The 12,615-nt window shown below is 41.6% G+C and overlaps 1 protein-coding gene across 1 annotated transcript; it reads left to right on the top strand.

The window, feature by feature from the left end:
* Positions 1-5,290, top strand: ywhah (tyrosine 3-monooxygenase/tryptophan 5-monooxygenase activation protein, eta polypeptide). Its single transcript, XM_077242993.1, has 3 exons — positions 1-464; positions 1,894-2,978; positions 4,101-5,290. The coding sequence occupies exons 1-2, from the start codon at positions 378-380 to the stop codon at positions 2,545-2,547; spliced, it is 741 nt and encodes a 246-aa protein (XP_077099108.1). The 5' UTR covers positions 1-377; the 3' UTR covers positions 2,548-2,978; positions 4,101-5,290.
* Positions 5,291-12,615: the final 7,325 nt, after the last annotated feature.

The raw sequence follows: 12,615 nt of genomic DNA on the forward strand, positions 1-12,615 counted from the left end.
ATCCTGAAATAGAGCGAGTGCGCGCACCCCCCTCCAGCTCCCCCTCCACCCTGTTCGCTGGGATTGACAGGACGTTTGCAGCAGCAGCACCCCTCAAGACGAAAGAAAAAATAGTAATATTCGGGCGAAACTTGGAGGATATCGAGGGCTGGGAGGGGAAAGAAAGCGTTACACAAATATATAGAAATTAATATATAAATATATAAATCTGCACCTTCAACCTTTGGCTTGCCGTTCCAACCTCACGTGCGCGGCTGCTCCAGATTTTGCTCGCGGCAGTGTGCTGACCGGAACGCGCGCTCTCTCTCGCACAACCAGTGTGTTCTGCCGAGCAACGACCGAACCCGGTGCGGACCGACAGCCTTTGATCAGAGAGGATGGCAGATAGGGAACAACTGATCCAAAGAGCCCGTCTGGCGGAGCAGGCGGAGCGCTATGATGACATGGCCTCCGCGATGAAGCTGGTGGGTCATTTTTAATATACATGCATTCATGCACAATCAGTCAGATGCATTGGCTTTTAATTTTTATTATTATTTTAATAATGCTCAAATATGGGTGCATTTCTAGTTTGTACAATTAAATAAGCTTTCGCTACTGTCAAGAGCAGCTCTTATATATAAAGTATGCGGTGTTAGAGGGATAGTTAACCTCAAATGAAAATCATGTCATAATGTATTCACCTTCTTATCGCTGCATCTTCATTGCTTTGCTTCTTCCCTGAAACACAAAAGGGAGAGATGTTAGGCAGGAAAGTCTAAGTCACCATTCACTTTCATTGAATGGAAAACAGATGCAGTCAAAGTGAACGGTGACTGAGACAATCAGTTACTAGCACTAGCATTCTGCCTAACCTCGCTTTTTTTGTGTGTGTTTATGTTTTGTTTTTTGTAAAGAAAAAAGTATTGCGGGTGTGAAACGACATGAGGGTGAGAAAATAATGAAATGGTTTTCATTTTTGTATTAATTAAACCATTAAATGTTGGGTAAAAACCAATTTGCATTAAGAAATTAACATATATGATAAGTAACCAACAGACAAAAAACGGGAGCGATGACGCTACATAATGCTAATAAAGTGTAGGTTTCGGTTCGGTATCGAGCTAAACCGTCGTTATGGTGGATGAACATAGGCGGCGATATGATACCCTCATCCACATCCATTGTGTATCTGTGTCTCTGCGAAAATGGGATAAAAACAACAATAGCTACGTTTTAAACAATGAACGCTGTTATATAGTCATATAAAACTTTAAAACAATGTCTCAACAGTTAATGTTAATTTGTTGTCAAAATAAAGCTCAATATAATGTGAGCTAGGACAGCAGCATCAGCGGTCTGGTTTGACATCGGAGCACAAAGGATGAAAGTCAGTCAGTTAGTGTGGACCTGGAAAATACTCAGACCTGGAAAAGTAATGGAAGTCATGCCATCAAAAATATTTCTTTCAAAATTTCTGTTTAAGAGTAAAATCTTATTAAAAAATTAAATCTTATTCAATGATCATAAATTACATGATGTTAATTTGAAATAATTTAATCATAAATGTTTGGGTTTCTTATTCACATTGCGTTAGGAATGTATCAGTGACTATATGAGTATCAGTGAATATTAGCCTTTTTCGTTAATATCACTATTATTAATTATTATCATACAATCTAAATCTAAATTTTGGCTGCAAATAACTTGAGGATTTCTTCCAGTTCAAAACCTTTTCTATTCTATAAAAATATTTGTAAACAGAAATTGCGCGTTATCCTTTTTCCAGGGTCTTGATAGATTTTGATCAGAACACCTTTGTACAGCACCATATTGTCCCAATTTCAAACAAATATATACGTTGCGAACGTAATTGCCTTTATTGACCCAACATCTGGCCTTCTGCACCATCAGGTCACGGAGTTGAATGAGCCGTTGTCCAATGAAGACCGCAACCTGCTCTCGGTGGCCTACAAGAACGTGGTGGGGGCCCGGCGGTCATCTTGGCGTGTAATATCCAGCATAGAGCAGAAGACGGCTGCGGATGGCAATGAAAAAAAGCTGGAACTGGTGCGTGTCTACCGAGAGACCGTGGAGAAGGAGCTGGAGTCAGTGTGCCAAGACGTTCTCACCCTGCTGGACCAGTACCTCATCAAGAACTGTGACGAAACCCAGCTAGAGAGCAAGGTCTTCTATCTGAAGATGAAGGGCGACTACTACCGGTACCTGGCCGAGGTGGCCACCGGCGAAAAAAGGGCCTCTGCCGTCGAATCGTCCGAAGGTGCCTACAAAGAGGCTTTCGATATTAGCAAGGGCATGCCGGCCACCCATCCCATCCGCCTGGGCCTGGCACTCAACTTTTCCGTCTTCTACTACGAGATCCAAAATGCACCCGAGCAGGCCTGCCAGCTTGCCAAGGAAGCCTTCGATGACGCCATCGGCCACCTGGACAATCTGAACGAGGACTCCTATAAGGACTCCACGCTCATCATGCAGCTCCTGCGGGACAACCTCACCCTGTGGACCAGCGATCAGCAGGACAGCGAAGGAGGGGAAGCAAATAACTGAGAGATCAGCCATGTCCGCTCTCACTTCTAGCTGTAGTAGCACCCGTCTGACCCTTCTGCAGTCTTTTTTGATGCTATATCTTATTTCTCTCTGTCTTCTCCTTCATCCTCTCTCTTTCTTCTCCATTCCATCTTCCTCGTCTCTTTGAGACACTCCAATGCTCTTCTTTGGTTCCTCAGGGCAGCACTTCAGAACATTGATCGCTCTTTCACCTGTTTTACCCCTTTTCCGCCAACAGGATGCCGGTACCTATTCTGGACCAGTTCCACTGCAGAAAAGGTGGTCCTGGGATGGAAAAATGCCGTTGGCCTCTAAAACCTGCTTGTCTCGAACCTGAAACCGATAATGTCACATGTTCGCAGCAAATACAAGATGAAAAATAAAATTAGCCCCCAAAACAAAATGTATAAAGCATTCAGTTCACACATATTGTCTTTTTTAGGGCTGTCAGTTAAACGCGTTATTAACGGCGTTAACGCAAACCCATTTTAACGGCGTTAATTTTTTTATCGCGCGATTAATGGTCTTTTTGGCCTAGCAAACTTTGAAGTTTTTTTTCACATGCTTTTGCAATAGGACGCGGCTTGGACGTTTTGAAAGCGCAAGCGGATCTAGCTAGACCGGAAACAAAACAACAGGCACGCCGCACACACTTGTTTGGGCTTGCGAGCCGGATGCGCGAGCGCGAATCTCTCTGGTCGCGCGTGGAATATAATTTGCCGAGCACGAATCTCTCTGCTCGAGTCGCGCGCTCTCAGATACACGCTGCTCTTGTTAGAATTTTCTCTGGGCTCGCTCAGACAATATGTGCCTGCACTTAAAACGTGTTCAGTGCAATCGCGAATCTCTCCTCTTCCCCAGCTAACAATTTTAGGTTATAAGAACGTTTTCATAACGTTCCCATTAAGTTATAAAAACGTTATTCCTGAATGTTATAGGAACGTTCAAAACGTCCAGTTTTGAGTGGATGACGAGCGCGAGACACCGAAATGGATGCCAATAAGATACTGAATGGAACGTTTACTTTTAAAAAGTTGCCAAATGGTTCCATTGACGAGACCAAAGTGATCTGTGTGTTTTGTCGTTGTGAACTGAGCAATCATCATCGCAGCACGTCCAGTCTGAAATACCACTTGATGATGGCCAAACACACACACACACACACACACACACACACACACACACAGCTGATGCGAATTCTCCCCCCCCTCGTCAATATCAGGACCTCGTCAGTATTTCTTTCACCCTTTTATTGATGGACAGTGTTACATTGTGTGAGAGATTATTTGCTCCAAGTAAGAATGTTTTAGTGTGAAATTGAACACAATATATGCCAATGTTGTTTTCAATAAAAAACATTTGCACAAAGCAAGCCGATCCACTTTTCCATGTTGATAAGAGCATTAAAATGAGAAAAAATAATGGGACAAAAAGAAATCAAGAGACATTTAGAATAGATAAAAATGTGCGATTAAATGTGATTAATCGCGAGTTAACTATGACATTAATGCGATTAATCGCGATTAAATATTTTAATCGTTTGACAGCACTAGTCTTTTTATTCCTTATACATTACTTGCAATGTAAAATGCATTGCAAGTCTTACTGCCACCCGTAAGAAAAGTAAACTATTTGAAATGCTTATTTACGAATATCATACATGCAAATTGACTACTATGAAAACTATGAATTTTAATATATAATACTCATAAAAACAATGATTCAAATTACTTCGGATGTTCAGATGTATTTCTAAAAGATTCATAACAAATTCAAATGATTTTAGAATGTATGCACAAATCGAATCCTATTAATTTTGTTCGTTGTATATTGCTTATGATACAAAGATGCTAAAATTGGATGTTCAGTTGTATTCTCAAAACACGTAAAAATATATAAAGGTGTATATAACATATTCTTCTGAATATATTCGTCATGATGTCCTTAAAACACTTTAGATTACTTTGAATGCTTAATATATATAGTCTCAAAACTCATATAAAAAAGACGCGGCACGTTTATTTGTCAGTTATGTCACTGTTCTGCACTACAGCTGGTTCTGAGACCATTTTGGCGAAAAAGGGGTATTTATTTACCCTCATTTGCTCTGTTTTCCCACCTACTCCTCTTTCCCTGTCCTTAACCTCTTTTTCTGTATATGATTCTTCTTTTTCCTCCCAGAACGAGCCACTGATAGTCTACTGGGGCTGTATTACAGATACTTCCTATCTTAATTCTTGGTGAAAAATTTTGAAAAAGTTATATTTCCCAAGTGAAATTACCATGGTTAGTAAACAGAATAGATAAGATAGGATTCTAAGGTAGGGTGCTACTGTAATACAGCCCTTGGCCTCCACATGACATTTATTTAGTGTATACTTGTAAGGAATCGATCTTCGTAGAGACTCTGTAACACTTATTCCAGGATGACATATTGAGTATGTGGCACAGTATAGTGCTAATGTTACAGTTTACTACATTCTTCTTCTTCACTTGTCTTTGATCTGTACCTCCATCTCTGCTTAGATGTGTTTGTCTGTCGTTTCCCCAATCTCACCTTGTACACCTTGCTAGCCCTGTGAATTGTGTATACCTGCTGATCTCGAAACAGTATGTGGTCATCCAAAATGTGGGCGACACTGTTGTGAGATGCAATGATCAAGAGTCTTTTGAATAGGATTACATATGCAAGGTTATGACAGAATGACATTAAAGACATTGCTTACCATGGGAACTCTCAAAATGCTGTTTATCTCTGGCACTTTATTGTGGTTACACACATTTATTATAAACTTTACACTGTTTTGAACTCCTTCACACACATGGCTGAACAATATTGGTTTTCTTGCTTTTGGTCTACAATAATCTGCATTCATAACACAATCGCATGACTATTCGTAACTATTTCACATTTTATACTCATACTCGATCTCATTCATATGTTTTTGTACGACCTGCCTACACTGAGCGTTTGGTTTAGAGGTAATATGTTAATGCTTACTTTATTACAAAACGTACATTTTCCTATGAATCCTTTTGTAGGAATTTGTGTAAAATTGCAGCTTTGTAAAATACTTACATTTTCTCGTGAAATAGAGTGGGCAAATGAAGCTGAATTTAAATTCATTTTACTGTAATATGAAGTCTGTCCAGGACAACTGTCCTGATATCATCATAAATAAATCAGCCTCATTAAAAGAAAGAAATCCTTAATGAGTAGAGTTTGACAATCTTTACTAATAAAATAACATTTTAACAAAAATTCTAATTAATATCTGAAAAACTTAAATATCATTTTACCTTTTTATGACAAGCCAAAGTTAGTTCAGGGTGTAAAATGTCATGTGGTGCAACTCCCCAAAAATGTAATGATATTAATCAATTAATAATAATTCATGATATTTGTGTGTGTTTGTGTATATATATATATATATATTAGTCATGCTCAAAAGTCTAAATACACCTTGCAGAATCTGCTAAATGTAAATTATTGACAAAATAAGAGCATCATACAAAGTGCTAAATGTTATCTTTTAATTAGTATTGTCCTGAATAAGATATTTTACATAAAAGATGTTTTCATATAGTCTACAAGACATAAAAATTGCTGAATTTATAAAAATCTAAAAGTTTACATACCCTTGATTCTTAATAATGTGTGTTGTTACCTGGAGGATCCACGACAGTTTTATTTTATTTTATTTTTTATGATGGTTGTTCTTTAGTCCCTTGTTTGTCCTGAGAGGTTAAACTGCCCAATGTTCTTCATAAAAATCCTCCAGGTCCCGAAAGTTCTTCAGTTTTCCAGCATATTTTGCCTATTTAAACCCTTTCCATGAGTGACTGTATGATTTTTAGATCCATCTTTTCACACTGAGGACAATTGAGGGACTCGAACACAACTATTAAAAAGGGGGTGAAAACTTTTGAACAGGATGAAGATGAAGATGTTTATTATTTTGTTTAAATATATATATATATATATATATATTCATGTAGTGCTGCCCTTCGGAAGCAGCAGAAGATAATAATTTTTCCCCGAAAGACAAATTGAGTACAATTTACCTTAATCTTCAAATTCTAAATCAGTTCAATCATCAGTGAATGTTTGAACCAGTTTTAATTGTTGTGTTTGAGTCCCTCAATTTACCTTTTTTAAGATGTGTACTCTCAAGGTGCAAGGAAAACATGTTGATTATACATGATGACTGCACCACATGACATTTTTTAATGGTATGAAAGTTTTTCAAAACCATATGAAACAAACTTATTCATTAGCCTGTTACATGACCTACGTGACATCATCTTCATAGGAAAGCTGTTTCTGGGGTGGAGATGTTGATGGAAGACGTTTAATACAAACTTAAATAGAGTCTATTTTGATAAAGAATTCATTAAAATGCCTAAATCTTGTTGCCATTCTGAGAAACCCATCAGTCACCAGCTCTTTGGTCAGTGTAATCTTGCTGTTTTTTATTATGTAAAAATTCTGGCAAGAGATTCCTTTAACAGACAATAAATAGTGATATGCAAGTTACATTGTATGATAGATATATAATAGTATAATAATAGTGAATAAGATGAAGGTCGTGCAGAAGGTCAGATGTTTGTGATTATAAGACCACATCTTATAGATAAATGTTCATGGCTATGATGAGATATGATGGTATTTCAAATGGATTGTTGAGAAGTTGATGAAGCCAAAGATGTCAACCAAACCTTTTGCCATTTGATCTGTTTTTAACTTTAATCTGTGCACCTTTGTCTGAACTATGAATTTCCCTGTTAGATTTCCCAAAAAACAACAACAAAAAAACAGGATAGAGAACATTGAGATTTGGCTGCTCAACAAATGGTATCGTGATATAATCAACAAGACATTATTTTCATCTACTATCTGAACCTGATAATGTTCAAGGCATCATTAGTTAATGATTGATCCTTCAGCCGCACGTTCAGTGTTGTAGCAGGTTTCTAAAGAAAAATGTGGTTATCTAATGAACTAAAAGATAGTGGCAAAAATAATGCAGTTTCCTTGTTGATACACCCAAGAATGACATTTCGACAGTGTCAATGGTTATTGCTCAATGGTTATAGTCAATCTTACATTTAAGCTTATACAGTATGACTAAATGCAAAGGGTTTATAAAAGTGAAACTTACCAAAAGAGCATTTAAATGGACTGCATTTATATAGCACTTTAACAGACCCATGGCCGCCAAAGCGCTTTACATATTGCCTCACATTCACCCATTCATTCACTCATTCATACACCGACGGCAGTGTCAGCCATGCAAGGCACCATTCAGCCCGTCGGGAGCAGCTGGGGTTAGTTGTCTTGCTCATAGTCACCACGACACTTGGTCTTTTGGAACGGGGGATAGAACCGGTTTGTAAACAACCTACATGAACCATTGAGCCACTGCCGCCCCTCTCAATTTAAGGCTCAAGATTTGGCTGATTAGCATGATCCTGTCAGTTTCTGCTAGCAGATGTTAATTAATGCTGCTCAGTATAATATTTAACTGTATAATTACACTGTAACAAAGACACCTTAAAATTAATTTTAAGAATTAAGCCATAGCATCTACGGCTCATGCTACAGCGCTAACGTGAAAGTTCATATCCCAGCTCCTAAATCAGCTCCTTAGTTCAGTAGGCAGGGCACTTTCAGGGTGTTAGCCATTTTAAGTGCGGTCTCAATCGCCAAATCCTTCCAGCGCACTAAAACACTCCCTTAAAAGTCCCTCAATGCACCATGAAAACAATGGAGTATCGATGCTCACTATAGCTGCGTCTGAAATCGCTTATTCTCTTGAGTAGGTACTTATTTTGAATAAGTAATTACTTGGCGGCCGTTAAAAAAGTATGTTCTAAATAGTATAAATGTAATCCGGATGGATTACATTATCATGTGACCTACCAGCGTCAGTTGCGTCGCTTCACTGCCATTTACAAATTCTCTCCCGTGGCCTCATGGGATTGTAAAGTGTTAAAAGTTAGTAGTAGATAGGTCATCTGGTTACTTTTATTTCGGACATACTTCTTTTGTCACTTACTTTTTTTCTCCTTCTTTATAGTAGGGAAGTATGCGATTTCGGATGCTCACTGTATGCTCCCTTAACGGAAATTCTGATGTGTGAAACATAAATCACGTGAGCCAACTCACTGCACATAATGACATGCTATAGATATTTTTTTTAAATACAAACCATTATTTGTTTAACATACAGGTAGATGGTGAAACCTGCTGGGCATTTCTGCCTGTCGCACCTCCACCGGTGCCTAAGAGATTGAGACGTACTGAACGTGTACATGTTGGGGAACACTACAGAGGGCATTTATGGGTCATCAGCTGGGGACCACCAGTCACGGATGTTTCGCTCCTTTAACCCCAGTACATCCCATGGTGGCGGAGCGATGGCAGGGATTTCTCCCTGCCACCCCCTGCTGATGCCCTAGGTGGTATGTGACTGCCCTCCAACCAGCCTCCCTGCACTCTGCAGCCAGTTCAGAATATTTGGCCCGCTTCCGCTCATGGGCAGCTTCAAGTCCTCCTTCCCATGGGACTGTGAGCTCCACCATCAGGACAAACATGCAAGCAGCAGACCACATCACAAGGTCTGGACGCAAAGACGTTTCCACTATCTCCCTGGGAAAATGGAGCTGCTTCCCAAGGCCGACTGCTAGCGTCCACCCCTTGCCTGGTGTGAGGAGTCTTTCTGTGTCCTTCTGGTGGTGGGTGTTACCCCTCTCCCCAGCCCTCGCGAACTGGATGGAATGTGCGGTTAGGGCCGGGGGCCTGCTATTCGCTTCCTGCCTGCATGTTTCCACTACCTCTGAAAGCTTCTTCAGCACCAGGTCGTGCCTCCACCTGTAGCGCCCTTGTGCCAACGCTGTCTTGCAGCCAGTCATGATGTGTTGGAAGCTCGCATTGGGAGTGTTACACAGGAGGCAAGATTCCTCGTTGCCAAACCATCGGTGGAGGTTGCGGGGGCAAGGTAAGGTGGCATATGCTGCTCTGAAGAAAAAACTTAGCCTGGCCTGTGGAATCTTCCACACGTCAGACCAAGCCAGCTGCCTTTCTAGAAGGCCTTCCCACGACAGCCAGCCTCCCTGTTGGCCCTGGGACACCGCTTTGATGGTAAGTCTCTCATGTTCAGCTCTCATAACCTCTGCTGCCACCATGGCCTTCCTCTCTTCTTTAGATGCATTCGACCAGAAGAGGGGGTCCTGTCCCCAACCGAGGCCTGCCCGGCCGTCCTGTACTCTGCCAACCACCTCCCTGTGTTGCAGCCTACTTATTGCCAGGTCAACTTCCTCCTTGGCCTTCCATTTTCTCCCGGTTGAAACATGGGCATCCGCAATTCTCACCAGATGGTCTGTGGACTCTCTTAGCTCCATGATCAACCGCACCTTCTCCTGCTTATATCCCCCGCTGATGGAACGCAGGGGCAGCTAGAGCTTGGTCTTGCCAAAGAGACCCACATCAGAAAAGCATCTTGGTAGCCCGAGCCATTTCCTGATGTACGAGTTTGCCAAGCTATCCATCTTGCTCACTGTGGAGGAGGGAACTTCGCTCATCTTGAGTGGCCACATTATCCTCTGGTACAGCGTGAATTGGTAACACCAAACTTTGTATTTGCCTGGGAGCTGACTGAGGTTGATCCTGGCAAGGCCGCCTGCCAGCTGTCTCTTCACCACATTCCCCATCTGTTTATTCGTGAGATCTGCAGAGTAGATTCGGCCGAGGCTCCGGACAGGCTGGCTAGACAACATGGGGATTTCCTCACTGCCAGCACTAAAGATGGTGCGGTCACTCCTGACCCCTTTCTGAAGGGACAAGCTTTGTGACTTTGAGGGCTTGATTCTCAATCTTGCCCACTCCACGAGTTCATCAAACCTCTTAAGCAGCCTCACAGTGCATGGAGCTGTCTGGAGTATGGTGGTAACGTCATCCATGTACCCTCTCAGTGGAGGTAGCCTTTTGCCTGATGGCAATTTCACTCCTCCGACCACCTGCCTTGCCCCAATGAGGATGATCTCAAACGCTGCTACAAACAAAATGGGGGAGATTGAACACCCCATGGCAATGCCAACTTCGAGTCGTTGCCACTTTGTGGTGAAGTCTTTATGTGTGCAGCATATCTGGATGTCCTCAAAGTATCTGGATATCAATCCTTTACAGGGATCAGGGATGTAGAAGAAATCCAGAGCGAATGTAATAAGTTGGTGGGGGACAGACCCATAGGCGTTGGCAAGATCTAACCAGACGACATGCAGATCGCCCTTCTCCCTCTTTGCCATATCACTGAGGAATGTTCAACACACCCTGGAAAGCCTGGTATGCCAGCCTTCTGGCAGCTGGTATCTATAAACCCGTTTCGCGTAAGAAACGAGGTCATCCTCTTGGCCATGATGGAAAAGAATATCTTTCCTCCTACATTTAGAAGGGCTATGTTCCTAAACTGGCCGATATCCTTTGAGTCTTGCTCCTTGGGAATGAGGACAGAAGGGGCTCTCCGCCACTCTACATGGACAACTTCTTTTTTCCATGCTGTTCCTAGGAGTTACCACAGGATCCTCTTACGCCGGGACAATGCTAGTACAGCTTGTAAGGTATCCCATTGGGGCCTGGTGCTGAGGCTTCTCTAGCCTTCCGAACGATATCTGCGACCTCACTGAGTTTAGGGGGTGCAGTATTGAAGGGCACGGCTGGGGGGGCTGGGCGAGGAACATACCCCGAGGAACCCAGAGGAGTCATTCTACCAGCATCACTGAACTGCTGACTGAAATACCGTTCAAGCTCCTCCTTTGTTGTCTCCAACTTCCCGCTCCTCCTATTCTCCAGCAGCTGCCTTGCATGTTTGAAGGGATTCTTGAAGAAATCACTCCTCTCTTTCTCCTTTCGTTTCCTGCACTTACAAATGCGCTCAGCCCTTCGCAAGCCAGCCAGGCTTTCCTTCACTTCCTTCCACAGTGGCTTCAGACCTTCCTTCTCCTCTTCCTCTGCTTTCCTCCACTGCTTTCGGAGCTGGCGCCGCCTCTTCACCAGCTGCTCGATCTGTTGTTCCCTCCTTCCTTTCAGCCTTGCGCCTGCGCATTTCTTCCCCGAGATTGTTCCGAGCCTGCCTCTACACTCCTCATACAAGATGTCTCCGATAAAATTGAGCTTGGCCTCAATGTTGCCACGAAGTGAGTGTTCCAGAATGGTACTGAGATCCGCATCCAGATGTTGCCACACTGCCACTTCCTTGGCTTTTTGCCACTTGATCGCTTGTCTCCGCCCTGGCTCTCTTCTTTCCCCTCTACGGACTGGCCCTTGATTGTCAGGCCCAAATATTTAATTATATTTCAGCATAAACATACATCGCTAGGCAGATAGTAAACAAACTAGCTAACATAATGTTTTTATGGCTGAAATGTTGCACGTATATGTAACAAGCAAAGTATTTATCATAATGTACTTTAAATAACATTGAAAAATAATGTCAAAAAGATATCAGTTCTGTTGTTGTTCATAAATACCCGTAGTGATGTTGTACAAGGAAGATGTTGTCAAAGAGCCAGAAATAGTCATCAGTGTCCCAATATATGTAACGACTGACACAAATCAGACACAATTATTTGTTATAGTTAACAAATAATATTTAAAACTCACTCTGGGATCTGTGGTCCCATCTCCCAACAAGGGCAAGAAGGGTCTTTGGATATCATGACTACGATCAGATAAGTTGGTTTTATTGCTCAATCAAAAAATCAACTGCAGTAGCCACCGTTCAACCTGAAGAGGGCAGCACTCAGACGTTTTTACACCATATATTGTGGAATTAAAACACTTTAAATCCAAATGTCAAAAAATTTACTTGAATCAATGAACAGCATTTACAAAGCTCCATTCTTACAGATCATTACCTAAAAAAACTTGTTTTAGTGTTTAGTTACCCTTTAAAACAAACTTTGCTGCATTAATCATAGATGAACGGATCTATAAATGAACATGCACCCCAGAAAATTTAAGTTGGATGTTTCATCAGCTATTTTAACTTCTTTTGTCTTCAAGCTGCA

Source organism: Siphateles boraxobius, unplaced genomic scaffold (genome assembly GCF_051911475.1).
Source record: "Siphateles boraxobius isolate OS27281-9 unplaced genomic scaffold, OSU_SipBor_1 25, whole genome shotgun sequence".
Classification (NCBI taxonomy): domain Eukaryota; kingdom Metazoa; phylum Chordata; class Actinopteri; order Cypriniformes; family Leuciscidae; genus Siphateles; species Siphateles boraxobius.